Source organism: Ruditapes philippinarum, unplaced genomic scaffold (genome assembly GCF_026571515.1).
Source record: "Ruditapes philippinarum isolate M1 unplaced genomic scaffold, ASM2657151v2 ctg1182_1_1_1_1, whole genome shotgun sequence".
Classification (NCBI taxonomy): Eukaryota; Metazoa; Mollusca; class Bivalvia; order Venerida; family Veneridae; genus Ruditapes; species Ruditapes philippinarum.
The window spans coordinates 149,910-169,592 of NW_026862447.1; the positions used below are offsets into that span (position 1 = coordinate 149,910).

General features: G+C 33.3%; 1 protein-coding gene across 1 annotated transcript; it reads left to right on the top strand.

The window, feature by feature from the left end:
• Positions 1 to 1,124: 1,124 nt before the first annotated feature.
• Positions 1,125 to 9,735, top strand: LOC132719131 (uncharacterized). Its single transcript, XM_060702873.1, has 3 exons — positions 1,125 to 1,268; positions 7,672 to 7,711; positions 8,331 to 9,735. Exons 1-3 carry the CDS (start codon positions 1,157 to 1,159, stop codon positions 8,488 to 8,490), a joined length of 312 nt encoding a protein of 103 aa, XP_060558856.1. The 5' UTR covers positions 1,125 to 1,156; the 3' UTR covers positions 8,491 to 9,735.
• Positions 9,736 to 19,683: the final 9,948 nt, after the last annotated feature.

Consider the following 19,683-nt stretch of genomic DNA (forward strand, 5'->3'; position numbering starts at 1 on the left):
TCTAAAATTCTTGGATGACCACACTTAAGACGAAGTATCAAAATGTTGTTGTCCGTGAAAGTTAAACAAAATGTTGATTTTTGTTAGCGATTAAAATGTTTGGAGTAATTTTTAGCAAATTACCTGGAAATAATATACTCAAGATTGTTTTCCAAGTTTTTCTGCCGGCTATATCAACAACGGCATGTTTGTTCCCTGAATCATGAAAGTTACCTACCCAGTATTGGTTTTCCAACGGCTTAAATCAGAAACCTGTTCGCTTTCAAAAATATGAAAGCTTGCCGATGTCTGGTTGTTTTTAAAAGATAACAGAAAGTGACAACCTATTTGGTTGTAGCCAGATCCTAATGCGTAGCGTTATTTAGGAGCTGATTTTAATCAGATTGATCCGTCCGTATTTTTTTACCCGCATTATCACTTTAAAAAGGAAATTGCCGATACATTCTGAATGACATTTTTAGAAATGTCCGTTGATCATGGTTATCATTGTACATGTGATATTGTACCTGTACCTGTGATATTGGATTCACAGGTCGAACATGTGAAACTGGTAAAATATACTTTATCAGCATTATTTCAATCGTACACAATTCATTTCGTAGTGATATGAGAAACTGCAAAATGTATGCTTAATGTAGAGAACGATGCATTCGGATATTCTGAGCTAACGACTTTAACTATCGTTATGATTATATTAATCAAAATACATTTAAATCTTTTTTAAATATACATGTAATTGTGGAGTCAGTTTAAATGACGTCATCAAAAAGGTTATCGATCAATCTATATTTAATTTCTCATTGTAATGCTATTATCAGCACGCAGCTTTAAGATATATTTATCAAAGAATTAAAAATCATTGTAAATACTAGTAAATACTGAATTAAATAAGATCTTAATACTCATATATTAACACTAAGTGAACTTTTAAATGGTTATGTTTCTCATTTTATATATGCTATGTATGCAAATGATTATACATTATACAGTTCTCGTGTCAATAATGCGAGTTGCACGACGAAAAAAACACCAGTCATGTTGTTTGTTTTTTTGTTGTTGTTTTTTTCTTTTTGTTTGTTTGTTTGTTTTTGTTTTACTTTCTTAAACTTTATTTTCAGAAATGATCAACCAACTTTCATATCGAGAAAACAAAAAGATGTACATGATCATTGGAATAACCATAGGAACAGCTATTGTAGCCATCATCGCATCAGTTGTTGTTGTTGTTGTTGTAAAGAAGAAACGTAATTCTGACCCAACAATAAATGGTAAGTTTATTTTTTTATTTTTTTCACGTTATTATATTAGGTCTGTCCGACAGTTTCATCTTCTTGCATTTATTCTTTTATACTTAATATAAGAATTAAATGTATTTAATTACGTTAATTAATTTATTCCTAATATTAGGATTCAAAATAATGAAACAAATTTTATAAAAGTATAAACGTATGGTCGATTCTCAAACGAGTTGTAGGCCTAACATAGAATGTCTTTATTATTACATAACTCTAGTAGAGCTTTATTTTATAGGACAATAGCAAATTTTGAGTTTCAATCATATCTAGATATTTTTAATGCAAACAAATTGTGCCAGCTATGGTAAGATTACGAGTTTCCTCTCATAGGCTACAAATAGAGGCTGGACGTTGGTCCAGACCTACAAGAACTCCAGTTAATGAACGAAAATGTTTAATTTGTAATGTTTTAGAGGATGAATATCATTTAATATTAGAATGTTCAATGTATACTGAATTAAGGAAACAATTTATTCATAAAAAATACTGGAAACATCCAAATATGGTAAAATTTATTGAATTGTTAAACAATGAAAATGATACAAAGAGAAAGAAACTGGGAATTTTTGTATATAAATATTTTGAAAAGAGAAATGAAATGCTATACGGTTCAGTTGAGTAATGACTTATTTTTCTTGTAAACCTACTTATATGCATAGTTGTAAAATGTGAATTTAAAACATCGTTCTAGATAAAAAAAAAGACATGTAGAAAATTAATATTTATGCAATTTTCATGTTTCATGCTTAAATTTAATCCATGATATCCGTCTTGCATTTCGTTTCGGTAAGGCTGGTAGTTAAAATGGATGTAATTTGTATGTTTTTAATATACATATATATATAAATATTGTTATTAATTGTACTAAATTCATGCAAGGGGGGTTTATCTTTTCTTTTTACGAGAAAGATCAAAAACATATTCTGTTTTTACTACATGTATCTCAATGTATATTATATATAACAAATTCTGATTGTAATTTAAGGAGAAAATAATGTTTTTCAGATATTTATAGTCTTAACAAATTTATATTAAAGTCATACTTTAAATGATATGAAATGAAATTATTAAGACTATTAAGCTTTCTTATGTCATGCTTGACCTTCTTCAATGAAAAGTTTATGTAGATCTAATATTAATTTTGTTCGCTGTATTATGCACATAAATCATGCTCATTTTGTATTGTACATGTATATATGTATGCTTTTATTGCCATCTCGGGCGAATAGCCTTATGGAATAAATGAATTAAACTCTAACTCTTATTAAACATACCTGAATATTGTGCGTAAACATAAAATGTTCCGTACCAAAATATTGTTCTGCCGTGTTTAGTACGGTTTTAACCTTTTAAGTCTTCTTTATTCATTCTAAGAAAAATGGAGTCACTATTGCTAAAACAAAAGCAATGTTTTTTAGACAGCGTGGTGGCTTGTTATCTCATGAAGAATTTTTGTATAATGGTAAAAAATCTCGATTTTTTAGTAAATTTAAATACCTTATAGTTGTTTTTAATTACACGGGCACTTTTGCTTAAAATCAGGAACAGATAATAGGAAAAGCTTCAAAAGCATTAAAATTTTAATGTTCTACATTTGAATTGTAAAAAGCAAAAATTTAATCCGAAAATATTATGTCAACTGTTCGATGCGTTTGTCGGATCCATTCTTTGTTATGCATCGGAAATAGTAAATCAATAGAAATTGAAAAACTCCATCTTAAGTTTTGTATAAAAAATACTAAATGTTTAACTGAATACATGCAGTGCAGCAGTTTATGGTGAGTTGGCTCGTTATCCTTTATACATTACAAGATATTTACGGATAGTAGAGTTTTGGATAATATTATTGCTAGAGGCTAGAAGAGTTCGAAATGAATTTGATATACACTCAGGGGCACTTATAACCCGACACTTACATTTTTCGGTATAAGTTGGTAATTTGTGAACGGATTTTGTTTAGTTTTTGAACAAACCAAATTCAACATATCATACTTATTTCCTAGAATTTTATTTCCAATTCATTAACAAAAAGATAGAGAAAATAACAAAACAAATATGTTACTGCAAAATGAAAAATCACAAAATGACTGTAAATATCGTAACACAATGAAAAGACTAAATCCAACTGATTCTGTATAATAACCAGTTCTAATATTTTCTGTGTCATCCATGGCTATAACAAAGTGTAAACACCTGTCTCATGGTTATGACGTATTGATGTCTTGGGGAATATTTTTCCATTCCTGAATAAGGGCTTCCTCGAGTTCCAGCAACTCCTGCATTCCAAGTCACCGGGTCTAAACATCACACTTGTCGGCTGAATTAAACAGGCGTGTGAGAAGGCGGACAAAGGCTTCTCTCAATTTGCTGGAACACGAGCAAGTCCTTATTTAGGAATAGGGAACTGTGAGGCAGAGGTGTGTAATTTGTTGTAGCCAATTAAGAGGACATACAAAGTGTTAGAACTGGTAAACATACAGATTTAATGGAATTCAGAGACTGTTCATTGTGTTATGATTTTTACAGTCATTCTGAGATTTTTCATTTAACAGTAGCCTATTTGTTTTGCTTTTATTTCTATTTTCTTACCGATGAATTCCAAGTAGGAAGTATGATATGTTGAATTTTGTAAAGTCTAAATTTGAATAAAATCCTTTCACAAATAACCTATTTATACAGAAAAATGTCAGTGTCGGGTTATAAGTGCCTCTGAGTGTAGATTTTGATTGAGAAAATGAAAAAGAAGCTAGACTGAGTAGAATTTGCATTTGATGCGGATTTTTTGGGCTCGGAAAATGAAAACGAGACTAAGTTCATAAGATTGGTTAAAAAAGTTTTATATTTTTAAATTTGAAAATCACAAGGTGCCAGTTATGGAAGATCACTGATTACATTGATAAAGAGTAACATAAAACGCTTTATAAACTTTATTAGAATCCACCATTGCGGTTGGTAGAGGATTAGTAAATCCCAACCAGAGAGTGACTGGTAGGATTGAACCGGATTTCCCAGTGCTCTATCAAACAAAATGGTTGATATAAGAAATAAAATATATTCAGATATAAATATTTTTATTTCACGCTGATGTTAAAGGGACGTCATTGAGGTTGCTGGAAATATTTTTTCCAAGATTTGTGATCTATATGATATATGTCTTAACCTACAACATGTGATTATTCCATTACATCGTTTTCCACAAAAATCATTTTTAATGTAAAAATTCATCCGTATATGAAAGTTTACAACTTTTTATTAGAGCTAAGAATTGTTTTTACTATCTATTTTCGATTTGAATCTGAGTGTACGTAGTTTTTTTATTATTGGCGGATTTTTCAATTTTAAGTGCATTACTTGATCTATATCAAACTTTAAATTTTGTGTTTTCATGTTTTTTTCCTCAGACGAGCTCCTTTAATTTCCGTTTCACATCTGTATATAGAATACAATGTATTTAGTTGACAAACGATTAATCTTTCAAAATGCATTCTATGCCGGACCGGCTTTGCTAGTCGATTTGACCAAAAAACCTGATTAAACAAATGTAAATCAGAATTATATACGAGTCAATGTTATTGAATAATAATGGAACAGGTCAAAAATACCGTCAAATTTGAAACTACTATTTTAGCACAGTTGTTCATTGCGTAGGCTAAACCAATTATTAATAAGTACCGATATCTACAAATTATCATATACTTATAAATGAAACATTGAAAAATAATGATAAAACAAAATGCAGGTTATTTTTAATTTTCCGTTTATTTACTGTAGAAATAATTTTTTTACTGCACTGAAACATATTTTCCGCATTTTCACATGTATTTTGCCCGACTACCTTTTTGTCAGTTCACCCTTTACACAAAAATAAAGGGGAAGTCTTTCGAATTGTAAGGTCAAAAAAAGAGGAAGGTTTTGTAATAAACAGAAACTTCTTTTATTATTATTTTATCTGATGGTATGAAAATTATCAAATTTCACTCGGGTGAAATATTTATTGTCATACCACTCGATGAAAATAAATCCGGTATTCATAAAGAAAATTAGATATCCTCTATAAATATTAAAAATGAAACAAAATATATAATAATCATTATTACCTTTGAAATATTACAATGTGCCATTAAATCAATTGCAAGTTGGCGGATCATCCAAAAAATTATTTAAAAAAGTATCTATCTCATATTTATAGTAAAAATGTCCACTATATTGGTTTTATTAGCTCACCTGTCACAAAGTGACAGGGTGAGCTTTTGTGATCGCTTTTCGTCCGGCGTCCGTCCGTCGTCTCACAGGACAGTAATTATGTGGCTAGAGGGACAATAGGTAACTGTTATTTCTCTTTGATGTCATTCATTCCGTAATGCTTTTGTGTGGCTATTTCCTTTTGTGTGGCTAAAAAGAACAATAGAGAGAACAATAGAGTAGCCACATAATTACTGTCCTGTGAGAACTTCCGTCCGTCCGTCCGTCCGTAAACTTTTACTTTAAATGACATCTCCTCATAAACCACTAAGCCAATTTCATCCAAACTTTACAGGAATGTTCCTTTGTGGTCACCTTTAAAAATTGTTCAAAGAATTTAATTCCATGGAGAACTCTGATTGCCATGGCAACCGAAAGAAAAAAACTTTAAATATCTTCTTTTAAAAAACCCTAAGATCTAGAGCTTAGATATTTGGCATGAAACATCTTCTAGTGAGTGTCTACCAAGTTTGTTCAAATAAAATCCCTGGGGTCAAAATTGGCCCCGCCCCAGGGTGTCATTGATTTTCCCTATATGCATATAGTAAAAACTTAAAAAATCTTCTTTTAAAGAACCCAAAGAGATAGAGCAAAGATATTCAGCATGAAGCATGTTCTAATGGATGTCTACCAAGTTTGTCCAAATAAGAGCCCTGGGGTTAAAATTGGCCCCGCCCCAGGGGGTCATTGATTTTCCCTATATGCATATAGTAAAAACTTAAAAAGTCTTCTTTTAAACAACCCAAAGAGCTAGAGCTAAGATAATCAGCATGAAACATCTTCTAATGAGTGTCTACCAAGTTTGCTCAAATAAAAGCCCTGGGGTCAAAATTGGCCCCGCCCCATGGGGTCATTGATTTTCCCTATATGTATATAGTAAAAACTTAAAAAATCTTCTTTTAAAGAACTCAAAGAGCTAGAGCTAAGATATTTAGCATGAAACATGTTCTAATGGGTGTCTACCAAGTTTGTTCAAATAAAAGCCCTGGGGTCAAAATTGGCTCCGCCCCGGGGGTCATTGATTTTCCTTACATGTGTATAGCAAAAACTTAAAAAATCTTCTTTGAAAAAACCCAAATAGCTAGAGTTTAGATATTAAGCATGAAACATGTTCTAGTGAGTGTCTACAAAGTTTGTTCAAATAAAAGCCCTGGGGTCAAAATTGGCCCCGCCCCTGGGGGTCACTGATTTTCCTTATATGTGTATAGCAAAAACTTAAAAATCTTCTTTGAAAAAAAAACCAAATAGCTAGAGTTTAGATATTAAGCATGAAACATCTTCTAGTAAGTGTCTACAAAGTTTGTCCAAATAAAAGCCCTGGGGTCAAAACTGGCCCGCCCCAGTGGTATCATTGTTTTTAACTATATGTGTATAGTAAAAACTTAAAATAACTTCTTTTAAAAAACCCAATGAGCTAGGGCTTAGATGTTTAGCATGAAACATCTTCTTATGGATGTCTACCAAGTTTGTTCAAATAAAAGCCCTCGGGTGAAAATTGGCCCTGCTGGAGGGGGGGGGAGATCATTGTTTTTCATTATGTGTGTAGTAAAAACTTAACAAACTTAACATTGTGAAACATCTTCTAATGAGTGTCTTTTAAGTTTGTTCAAATAAAAGCCCTGGGGATTAAACTGGCCCCGCTCCGGGGGCCTTTATACAGGTGAGCGACCTCAGGGCCATCATGGCCCTCTTGTTTGTCCTGACACCAGATTTATTCAAAATGTAATAGTTGCTTCAATTATTTATTTAACAAATAAATATATAATTTTATTATCTCATTAATGAGTGTTGAAATGTCCAAGGAGTCGGACTCGTACTGGATAAATGATTTTAAGTGCCTGAAATGTTCTCTTTGACAGTTTCACAGATGTATGTTGTGATCAAACAGTTCACAGTTCGTATTCATGTTCATATTTAAGCTGTATTTTTATTCACTTTGCATATTACAACAGAATTTGCAAAACGTTCAAAAGAATTAATTCCGTCAATCGATATAGTGTAGACGTTCCTATTCAATGCGTACAATTCACGGTTTAAACGGGAAACGCTTGTTTCATACAAACAAATGCGGATAAATCATCTCACATTACTGCATTTAAGTAACACTCATTTGCTTTCTTTTCTTTATTCCTAGACACTCAAGCAGATAATAGACCCGGAATGGACCCGGAAAGGTACATGCGTTATCATTTGTCAACATGTAATGCTTATTATGATATGATTTATTGATTATGATAAAAATTTGCCTGTTACGTATAAATATTGAAATGACACGTAAATTCACAAAACATGTACAAAAGAATATTATAGACAAATCTAATCTTTTTTCGATTTTTTTTCACGCTATATCTTTGCTTTGCTATTATATTATTAAAACTGACATCTAAACTTCGTAACATAAAATCCCGCTCTGTTTGGGGACTCTCGACCACCATCTTACAGTCAAACTCAACATTGTAGACATATAATTAAAAGAATCGATTCCCTGATGCAGTTGTCAGAGGATGTAACTTTGTTTCTATAGTATTTAAGTAGATGTGCTCTCATTTGTAGCATCCCTCTCAAAGTCATTGAGTCAGAAACTATTTTAGATTTCTTTTCATATACAATGTCAAAGAGCAAGTATCACGGCAATAATTATCACACTTGAAATAACAGATAGATACATGTATATGAATCTAATGACATCTGTTATATATTGATTAGTTTTAGTTACTTTCCTATTAATTGTTAAAATGAAGATAAGAAATTCAAATAGAGATATTTATAAACATTTTTATGTATTTTGTGTAGACGAGGAAATCGAACGAGTACGAGTCAGGTGTATATAAATGTTGTGGAAATAGAATGGAGATTGTCAAATACTGACGCAGGTGGAACTGGCGTGGGATACTATTCATTAATTGATCATCCTGGCAGACACGACAATAACATTTACGACAATATAGAATAAATTTATTTGCGAAAGACATTTCCTTTCATCTATATAATGGCTATTGAAGTGTATAAACAAAAAGAATTTGTTTGCCATGGTTTAGGACTTCGATTAATTATCGTCATTTTTATCATAGACCTAGTATGTACAAAGTCATAGATATGCTTAAGTCGAACATCAAATTAGTTCTGCACAATCTTAGCAAAATTATTTATTTAGCCCAAATAAAAAGAAATGATTTATTGAATTCATATATTAGACTATAACAAGGTTCATTATATTCACTGTTAGACACTTTATTAGTGAAAAATTGCTGTTATACAATATCTAATTCATATTTATTAGAGCTTATTCTCCATAATGTATAAACTGAAACATTTATTATACTATTACATTTCAATACCAACCGTGACAAAAAGTTTCTATATATTACAAGTTGATGTAAAACGAGATACATGTAAATGTATAAGTCAAATAAAATTTTCTTCTTCTTCTTCTTCTTCTTCTTCTTCTTCTTCATATCTACCAATATAACTTGTTTGATAAGGTAAAAATCAAGGTAAATAGTGTTAGTATTGGTGAACGTCACTGTCAGCTACATATTTGCATTTTATCTACAATATAAGAACATTCTATGCTCTTGTTTATATTCTTGACACTCAAACAACTACATGTATATGTCTTTTTGCCATTTTCATTTAGTTGATAGGGTGTAATAAGTCAAGATCAAGACTATTATTGTTTTGTTTTTTTTTTTTTTTGTTTTTTTTTTTTAGTTTGGAACGGTTCCATGACGACATAAAAGTTGTGTGATTGGGTCTTTCAGTCGTAAAATGACAAAAAATATTTTGATTTAATACATATTTCATATTTGTATCTACATTCATGTTCACATAATACACATGCGATTAGTTTGAGTATTTGGGCTACTGAAGAGATAATTTGCCATTGCAATCCTTATTTTTCATTATTTTCACTGTTGCTAGTCTTTCACTAGATAATATTTTTCTTGTCAGTTTGCGGTTTTTTCCCATCAAAATGAATTGACTTCTTGCAACCATATTCAAACTGATCAACACTTATTGCTTTGATTCCAAGACTTTTATTTCACAACAAGTTTCTGTAACACGTGTTGGGTAATCACAAATGTGATGAGTCGGCTTATCAGTGACATTAAGCCCTTGTAAATGAGTGTTTGAAATGTCAGGGATTTCGGTAATATTTTCTAAACTTTTTCGAAATTGACTGTGTTGTTGTTGTGTGTGTGTGTGTGTGTCTGTGTGTGTGCGTGCGTGCGTGCGAGCGTGTGTGCGTGCGTGTGTGTGTGTGTGTGTTGGTTTTTGTTGTTGTTGTTGTTGTTGTTTTTGTTGTTGTTTTCAATATCGCCTAATAAATTTTCTATTTATAAAATGTCATTCTTTTTATGAATTTTCTACGGAATTCCATAAACGACAGCCTATTGCTCACTGCCAACTGCTTATTTGCTTATTGGCAGTTTAAGTCTATGTGTGAATCAATTACGAAGTATTCCAAATGTACATTCATGTACGCCCGCCTTTGTAGGAAAACTGCTGAAGTAAATTTCACGGAAAACAATGGTAAGTAAATTAGAAAGGATTAGTTAATTTGTAATTTCATTGACGTGTGTACGCTCTGTCTTTGCACACAGCTTTGGTTATGATATGAAATGGTTCCACGTGCCACATTGCACAGGTGATTGATATACTGTCAAATAAAGGCTTCATCCTAGGATTAACTTAATAATAAATTATTCACAAAAAAGTATGTGTTCAAGGTCCAATGGAACGTGTCGCGAATCGTCTGCTACCTTTGTTGTGATACAACATGATCTTATTGAAGCTCTCCACAGTGTTGAGATTAATTGCTGGCCGCATCCATTTTTGCGTATCAAATTCAGTTTAATGAGTCTCATTTATAGCCTAAAATCATTAGAACCAGTATACAAACATTGTTCAATTAAACCTTATATCGTCTCCTTAACTAAGAAGAAACAACCAAACACAATTATCATTTCATAAATTCATATTTAATTGCGGAAATCACTTGGGTCGCTATACTGACCAAACCACACATTTGTACATAATATCAAACATATATATATATATATATACATAATTTATGTCTTAAGAACTGCTGATCTTTACATACGAAACAAACAAATTAACATTTCTTGTGGTTTTGATAAACTTTGGAAATTTTGCCGAGTAATATCGTATGTGTGCACATGTCCTTATGTTTATGATGAAAATAATTCACTTACATACAACAGTACTCTCACATACGTTTGTTTTGTATGTAGTTTCCATTTGCATTTTACATATGATGACATATTTTAGAATTGAAGTATCAATAAATATTTTTCTATATGCTATTATTTTGTTTGCAGGCTTTTACTGATGATTATAGTATTGAACTGAGAACCATGTAATTTGAAACATAAAGTACATATTTGTTGTAAAAGAAGAAAGTATAAATAACATTTATAACAAAAACAAGTAACAGAACATAAATGTCAATAATTGCCATTGAAAATATGTCTTCTACACTTCTTTTGCAAAGTTTTACTACGGATTTCAATAGAATAAGAATAAGTTTGCAACCAAAAATGCTTGAAGTATAAGTCTGCAACCAAAATGTGCTTGAACATTGTATATTTTTGTGTATTGAACGTTATCTTCGGACTTGCGAACTAAGCCATTTGTACAGCATTGACAGAAACATATTTTGTTATTGTTAAATGCAGTTCAAAACTTACAAATTCGAATAAATTAGGAGAAAAACCGACCAGAAAAGTCACATGTCAAATTTTATAAATATCTACATGATCAGTTTATATCTTCAATAACTTCGTCAAAACAGAATCTAGGATGCTGAAACCTTTAACCGAGTGTGGTATATATATTGCATTATGGAATAGACATACTAATGAACTTCAAAATAACAAAGAAACCCACTTGCCTGGCAAAAATTCGTTCACCCGTTTCAAAAAATCACGCCGTGTTCGCCATTTTGTCAAGTTTGCAACCAATTCGCTCGCTTGAACCAAGTGTGCAACCACTTCACGTCCTGCCCCTTGTAAAACGTTCATCACACATTTATAGATAAATATTCAAATTCTTCAAGAATTGTCACACACTATAAACATAATGATTTAAATTGAGACACAAGATTTGTTTCGCCAATATATCTACTTTATATCGGAGACTTTACACGATTGAAGGGAAAATAATTTCTTTCTAATTCGTCTGCTCAAACGAAAGAAATTATATTTCCCTTAAACCTTATATCGTCTCCTTAACTAAGAAGAAACAACCAAACACAATTATCATTTCATAAATTCATATTTAATTGCGGATAGCACTTGGGTCGCTATACTAAAAATTTAAAAGAACGGGTTAAATTGCCGCACAGTACTGACTGCTTATAATATTGGCGAAACAAAACGATGATTTATATAATTATGTATTAACATAACCACAGTATGGCATTACATATCACAAACCTTATGAACGAGACACAGAAAGCCTTTCTTCTAAATTATCTTTCACATAACCGTCTTTAGCTCTTTCGCTAACCCAACGCCCATGGCGTTTAAACATTCTGTCTTTTACACCGTTGTTTGCAGCCGCCGAAGCGCCACCAGACCTCAAAGAATGCAAACAATATTGTGATAAATTACTAACATGCGGTGCAAAAGCCGCTTTAAACTGATCTCTTAATGTAGTATAAGACATAACTTTGAGATCCTTCCTAATGGTATAACCTTTAGCAGTACTACTTATATTACAAAATAAGTGATCATTGTTCTGAAAATTTGCCCATTCAATATACAAAAGAGTATTACGCACAGGGCATAAACAAGTACCCGATTTTGCGATCATAATCCACGAACCATCTCTATATTTATCGGTTTTACTTCCTTCAACAAAGATAGCTAAATATGTCTCTTCAAATATCAAATCAGATATCTTTATATTCAGTAATTCAGAACTGCGCATAAAACCTGCGAACGCTAACAAAGATGCACAAATAATTCTTTGATTTTTTAAATTGCAGCCTGTTGTACATAGCTAGTAAAATGTCTACTGTCATGGGTAGCTTTTTGTTGGTAGTTTTTGCCAAGATTCTTTTTGGCTGCTTCAAGAACATTAATCACGGTCTTAGAATCAGTCGGAGACCTCAAACCAAAAATATCATGAAACCATTTTAAGGCATAAAATGCTGTTATAATTGGACTCGGAGTATTTGCAGTTTGAATTAAAGATGTAAGATATATTGCTACAGTCAAAGTTTTAGCGGGCAAAATGTCCCCACTCCCCAGCCCATTACACACGCCCCACTTTTTCCAACGAAAAAAATGCATGTTCATACTTTTTGCACGTGTTGTCTGCTCGTGATCTTTGTAAAACGCCGGGGAGTAGGTCCACCTTGTCCGCCAAAAAAATCTGGTAGCTGTTCGATCTCTTCTCTATGGTTCTGTAAGAATAGATGTATAAAACAAAGATTTAATTATCATGTCTGTGTAGAACATTATATAGAGACAATAATATATGTTTCTAAAAAAACATAACTAACGGAATAATTAGTCTATGAAAACGACAACAAACTATAGTGTACAAATTCGTTACAATCTACTATTATTGTTTCATTAAATAGAGAGATAATAAGACACTTATTTATAAATTGTTACGGCAAAGCTGCTATTATAACTTGTTCACGGCAAAGCCGCCATTATAACTTGTTCACGGCAAAGCTGCCATTATTACTTGTTCACGGCAAAGCCGCCATTATAACTTGTTCACGGCAAAGCTGCCATTATTACTTGTTCACGGCAAAGCTGCCATTATAAATTGTTCCCGGCAAAACTACATTTATAACTTATTCATAGCAAAGCTGCCTTTATAACTTGTTCACGACAAAACTGTCATTATAACTTGTTCGCGGCAAAGCTGCCATTATAACTTGTTCACGGCAAAACTGCCATTATAACTTGTTCACGGCAAATACTGCCTTTAAAATTTATTCACGGCAAAGCTGCCATTATAACTTGTTCACGGCAAAGCTGCCTTTCTAACTTGTTCACGGCAAATATTGCCTTTAAAACTTATTCAAAGCTACCTATAATTTAATCAACAAAAAACTGTCTTTATTAGATAAAGTTACAAGATATTTACAACAAAGATACGTTACAAAAAATTGTCTTGTGCAATCCAAGGGAGACAAATGATCATAATACAAGTCATATGACGCGCATCACTGATCTCCCTTGTGCCTAAAATTAAGATTTAAAGGGAGCATTCTAAATTTCAGATCTGCATTACCAAATAGACCATTTCCATTACTACATGCCGTATATTACAACCTATTAGATGGCAAATCAAACCAGTCTGATACATTTGAAATAAAATTTCCATTTGGACACAAATCGGGCCAGAAAATCGCCGATGGCCAACATGGAACTACAAGTACACCTACTGCTTAATCAGCGCTCATTTTTCTAATCACTTTTCCTATAAGCGAGATCGGGGGTACAAACAATCCAAATTCAATTCCCCAGTTTTCGGTAAAAGCATCTACACCCGAGGATGAAGGACTCCAGAACCTTGAATAGAACTTGACCAATTTGGCATTGTGTTCTAAGGCAAACCAGTCTTCTGACAAATGGCCAAAACGGTTTTCAGTCATAGACAGAAGTTCATTTGAAACCCCCCAGTCGTCGTAGTCGACAACTTTTGATAAATAATCGGCTCTTTCATTAAACGATCTGGGAATCCATTCCATGAATAATTGTATGGACTTTGACATACAAATCTTGAAAATTGGTATTGCTATGCTTTGTAACTCCTTATTCATGGACCCTTCCCTGACTATTGATGTAACCCCTTGATATCACTAAACCACTTGATACTTTGATTAGAAAATAATATGAGTTAATGAACAAATAACCCGATAAACCGCGGTCAGTTCTTTCCACGTGGAGGATTTGCTACTCTCATCAATTGACCATAAACCATGGGCAACTCCGTTAACCGTACTAACCTCGTAACCTGCGAACCCAGAATTACTTGCATCTGAGTAAACAACTTTTGAGCATCTGACAGTATCAAATAAGTGATTGCGATTAAAGTGTTCTTAATTTTCTTTCCAGAAATGTAACTGATCTAAGCTGTCGTTTGAAAGATGGATAAAACAATCCCATGACCTAGCTTTCAAGATATCTATGCTAAGCGAACGGGTCATGATTTGACCTATTTGACGTATGACGATAGACATGAAAATTACCTGCCCTATCAAACTTGCAATTTTTCTAACAGGTAATGTCCTGTGCACTTTGTGAGCATTCAGAATACAGTGTATTGTGAAAAACGCCTTTTGTATTTTCTGTTCAGGAATATACAGAACGCCTTCTGTGGAATTTAACAGAACACCTAGAAATTATATGATCTGAACTGGAACCCAGACAGATTTGTCCACGTTTGGAATGAACCCAGATAAAAGTAAATCACCTTTTATTTGAACGCCTAATTGCTCTGTTTTACTGAAATCTTGGCCACACCCAAAACCATCATCAAGAAACATCAATAATGACTTTCTTTCTCCTCTCCATTTTTTACTAGGGGCCTAGTAACCTCAGTAAAAATATAACAAGCGCTGCTCAAACCAAATGGGAGTACAAGAAACTTGTAATAAGAAATCTTATTATCTTTATCAACCCATGAAAATCCCAAAAATTCGGTATGTGGCGGATATATCTCAATGAAATGGTACGCGCTAGTGATGTCGAATTTTATCATGTGACAATCTTTCTTTAAGAAAGATAATGCTATTCTTAAATCCTCAAATTTGACCGACTGTTTCCAAATATGCTGTTGACTGCTCTTAAATCTAAAATCAATCGTTTCTTACTAGAATTTTCAGACACTGTTAATGGGTTAACAATAAACGGTAGAGCTGAACATTTTTCTATAAGAGCACGATCTAATAAATCTTGAATTGCCTCGGAAACGAACTGAATTTCGTTTGCAGCAGACCTGTTATTTTTCAAAAATGTCTCAGGTGGCAAAGAATAAAAAAATCTTATAACCGTTTTCTATCACATCAAGTATATACTGATTAGTACCAATTGAACGCCAAAAATCAATATGCTGCCTTAAACGGCCTCTAACAATAATTTTCTTTTGGCCTTGTTCATACTCAAAATAGTCACTGGTAAATCTTTGATAATCAAAACTATACTCATCTTTCAAAGTGTCAATGTTCTGTAGCTCATTTGCGTGTCGTTTGCTGTTTCCCCCGGGTTCTACCGCCTGTATTTGGACCGTCCCGCCGGAAGTGGCCGAGGTTTCCACATGCGTAGCATGGCCCTGATGCTGTACCGTAGTTCGCGCCTGAAACGCCGCCTTTTCCTGCCCCGTAGAATCCACGAAAGGACTGCATTCTCGGAAACGTATGTTGCTCCCCTGATTGAAAAGAAGGTGCAGGTGCTCCCCATGTTTTGACGTGATAGTAGCCAGATGTGCCAGGATGATTATCGTAAGACTTACCGCCCTTGCCGCCCCTGGAACTCGACCTTTTTCGTTTAAGCGCACGATTTTCTGCCTTGTTGATTTTGGCATCATCTTCTGAGTCGCTTGCGATTGGATTTGCCTCGTATGATCTGACCGTGTCCCAGCCCCCGGGACTTCCGTCGGCGATTCTAATCAACTTGTTGCGCTTTCTCTGTTTCTCAGTGAGTTCTGATAACAACTCCTTCGAATAATCAAATTTACAATGTTCAATAGCCCAAGCAGTCTGTTTGGCTAATTCTTCGAGCTCTGAATTGAAAATAAATTGAATCTTGTTACCCTGGAATTTCCAGACGAGTTCTTGTTCTGATCTCAACTTCTTGACTTCTGAAAATATGATAAACAAGATCAACAAGGAAAGGCGGCGTTCAATGAACGCAACCCCCATACGACCCAGCAACAAGAACCAGCGGCAAGGAGCCCAGGCGGACCCCAAACAAAAACAGGACAGGGCAAAGACAGAGCACGGACAGGTTAATCACTAAATAATAAATAATTTCTAACTGATTAGGAATTCAAAGAAAACAAATAAATGATTGAATAATAGGCCCACAAAGGGGAAGGGGACAGGAGACCGGGGGAAGGGGTGGGGGGGTTAATCAAAGAAATAAATAAATAAAAACTAGAGGTAATGGGGAAGATGCCACGTTGAAGGTGTTGCCCTGAAATTCTTGTTTCAATGATTGAACTTCTTCCCGCTGAGTTTGTAATTCGTCAAGAACACGTTAAAGTTGGTTTTAAACCCGTGAAGTTTCGCCCGGTGAAGACAAGCCGCCATTTATGCCGCCGTTTGCCACGTTCTCATTTTCCATCATACAAAAAAAATCGACGTGTAGAATGGTCAGTAACCCAAAGCTGAACTGACACATAACTTGACTACGGTTACGCACGAATACTTCGTGCGCTAATCGCGACCCCTATCGGAGACCTTACACGATTGAAGGGAAAATAATTTCTTTCTAATTCGTCTGCTCAAACGAAAGAAATTATATTTATGCGCATGCTCCACTTCAAAATACGACTTTACTTAAACGAAAAATAAACATCGACTGTAGTAAATTGATTATTGGTTTGTGAACTGTGAATTCGAAAAAAAGGTCATGGTGCAGTAAACATTTATAATAGCTAAAATACTGTTAAATTTGAAAAGGATTATTGTTTCTATCCAACATTTTTACTCATTTCGTTGTAAAACAATTCATTATCAGTCCATGTCATTGGCACAGCTAAGTTATTATTAAATATGATCATTCCTCATCATACAGCCAGTAAAGGTCGCGTAGAATCAGCTTTCCCAGGCACGCTTAAGAGGTCGCAAACTTAAAGTACTATTTTTACGTCCCAAAAATAAGAGTTTATTAATAAAAATTCCTTACTGTTTTGCTAATATACAGGTTGCATTTACTTGGTTGAAATGTTGAGCTATATAAAATGGATTTTATTTTTCTCCGTTTATTTTTCTGCTGTTAATCAAAAGTAAGTGTATCAATCTTGTATTCCATATACTACAAATATATTTACTTTTTACAAGTTTATGCTGCACGAAGTTGCACTGTTTTTGCGACGGACGCGCCCTTAGGCGCGTTCAGAGCTATGTCATCTACACATGGGATTTCGTCGGCTACAATCGAGTAAGTGTCCTCAACCGAATAACAGCCCAAGAAATAGTACATGACTTTGATCCACTTTGTCGGGATATCTTAAAAACTTCCATATTTAGCCTTTTCACCTTCAAATTAAGTTATCCAAGTTAAAATGTGAACGTATTTGATTGATAAAAACGCTGTTGCTCCGTAGTATTATTGCGCAATATGCAAATACTGCTGAAACGATTTATCGCTGTCGAAAAAGTAGGACAGCAAATTATGCTATAATTAAGGAGTAAGCTCAATAATTCCTAGAAATTATAAGTAGGAAATAAATATTTCTCCATTAAACAAAACTTTGATATTAAAAAGATCAAAAGTTTTTCGTGACTCAGCAATTCTAGAATATCTCGTGCATTAATTACATAATTTTCTTGAGTTAACCTGTTATCAGCTTATGTGATTTGTGGTTTGTGAACTGTGAATTCGAAAAAAAGGTCATGGTGCAGTAAACATTTACAATAGCTAAAATACTGTTAAATTTGAAAAGGATAATTGTTTCTATCCAATATTTTTACTCATTTCGTTGTAAAACAATTCATTATCAGTCCATGTCATTGGCACAGCTAAGTAATTATTAAATATGATCATTCCTTATCATACAGCCAGTAAAGGTCGCGTAGAATCAGCTTTCCCAGGCACGCTTAAGAGGTCGTAAACTTAAAGTACTATTTTAACGTCCCAAAAATAAGAGTTTATTAATGAAATTCCTTACTGTTTTGCCAATATACAGGTTGCATTTACTTGGTTGAAATGTTGAGCTATATAAAATGGATTTTATTTTTCTCCGTTTATTTTTCTGCTGTTAATCAAAAGTAAGTGTATCAATCTTGTATACCATATACTACAATTACAAGTTTATGCTGCACGAAGTTGCACTGTTTTTGCGACGGACGCGCCCTTAGGCGCGTTCAGAGCTATGTCATCTACACATGGGATTTCATCGGCTACAATCGAGTAAGTGTCCTCAACCGAATAACAGCCCAAGAAATAGTACATGACTCTGATCCACTTTGTCGGGATATCTTTAAAACTTCCATATTTAGCCTTTTCACCTTCAAACTAAGTTATCCAAGTTAAAATGTGAACGTATTTGATTGATAAAAACGCTGTAGCTCCGTAGTATTATTGCGCAATATGCAAATAACTGCTGAAACGATTTATCGCTGTCGAAAAAGTAGGACAGCAAATTATGCTATATTTAAGGAGTAAGCTCAATAATTCCTAGAAATTATAAGTAGGAAATAAATATTTCTCCATTAAACAAAACATTTATATTAAAAGATCAAAAGTTTTTCGTGACTCAGCAATTCTAGAATATCTCGTGCATTAATTACATAATTTTCTAGGTCATGATATGAGTTAACCTGTTATCAGCTTATGTGATTTGTGATAGATTATAATAAATAACACTATTCTAAAAATAGATTTTACCCAATCACCACTGCATCACCTACAAGCGATTAGGTAGTACACATTATACATGTAATAAATCAGCGGATACCTACTTTGTTTACATGCAATACTTTAAGAAGTTTTATACAATTGTAAAAAGAAAACAAGTTGAAAATGAAATTTAGTGTGAAATTGAAAGGGGCAAGGATAAGTGTGGCTGTCATGAAAAAAATAAACATAAATGATTTTTGATGCAACTCTAATCATGCAAAATTCCGTATGTATCAAACTCAAACTGTTATAGTAAAAAATTTAAACGCTGTCGCTGCATCTCGGTGCCTTGTAAGATGAAGTATAGTATATAAAAATAAATTTATACATGAAAATACATACATATATACTGTACGATTTAGATTGCAAAGATCAGAAAATACCACAGAGTCTGCAGCCCCTTGATTGTATTTTCTGATCGCAGATCAGGAAATACAATGCTGACATTCAATCTCTGGCACAGCGCAAGAAGTTCTCAAAACAGCTTAAAACTAGCGATGTTAAAGAAAGAAATATTTTTATTTTGTTACAAG

Bases quoted from the DNA above. Each gene is read 5' to 3' on its own strand.
- LOC132719131 (XM_060702873.1), top strand. From the start codon at position 1,157: ATGTACATGATCATTGGAATAACCATAGGAACAGCTATTGTAGCCATC. The intron at 1,269-7,671 runs GTAAGTTTATTT...CTTTATTCCTAG, and splicing joins TTCTGACCCAACAATAAATG to ACACTCAAGCAGATAATAGA. The intron at 7,712-8,330 runs GTACATGCGTTA...TATTTTGTGTAG, and splicing joins CCCGGAATGGACCCGGAAAG to ACGAGGAAATCGAACGAGTA.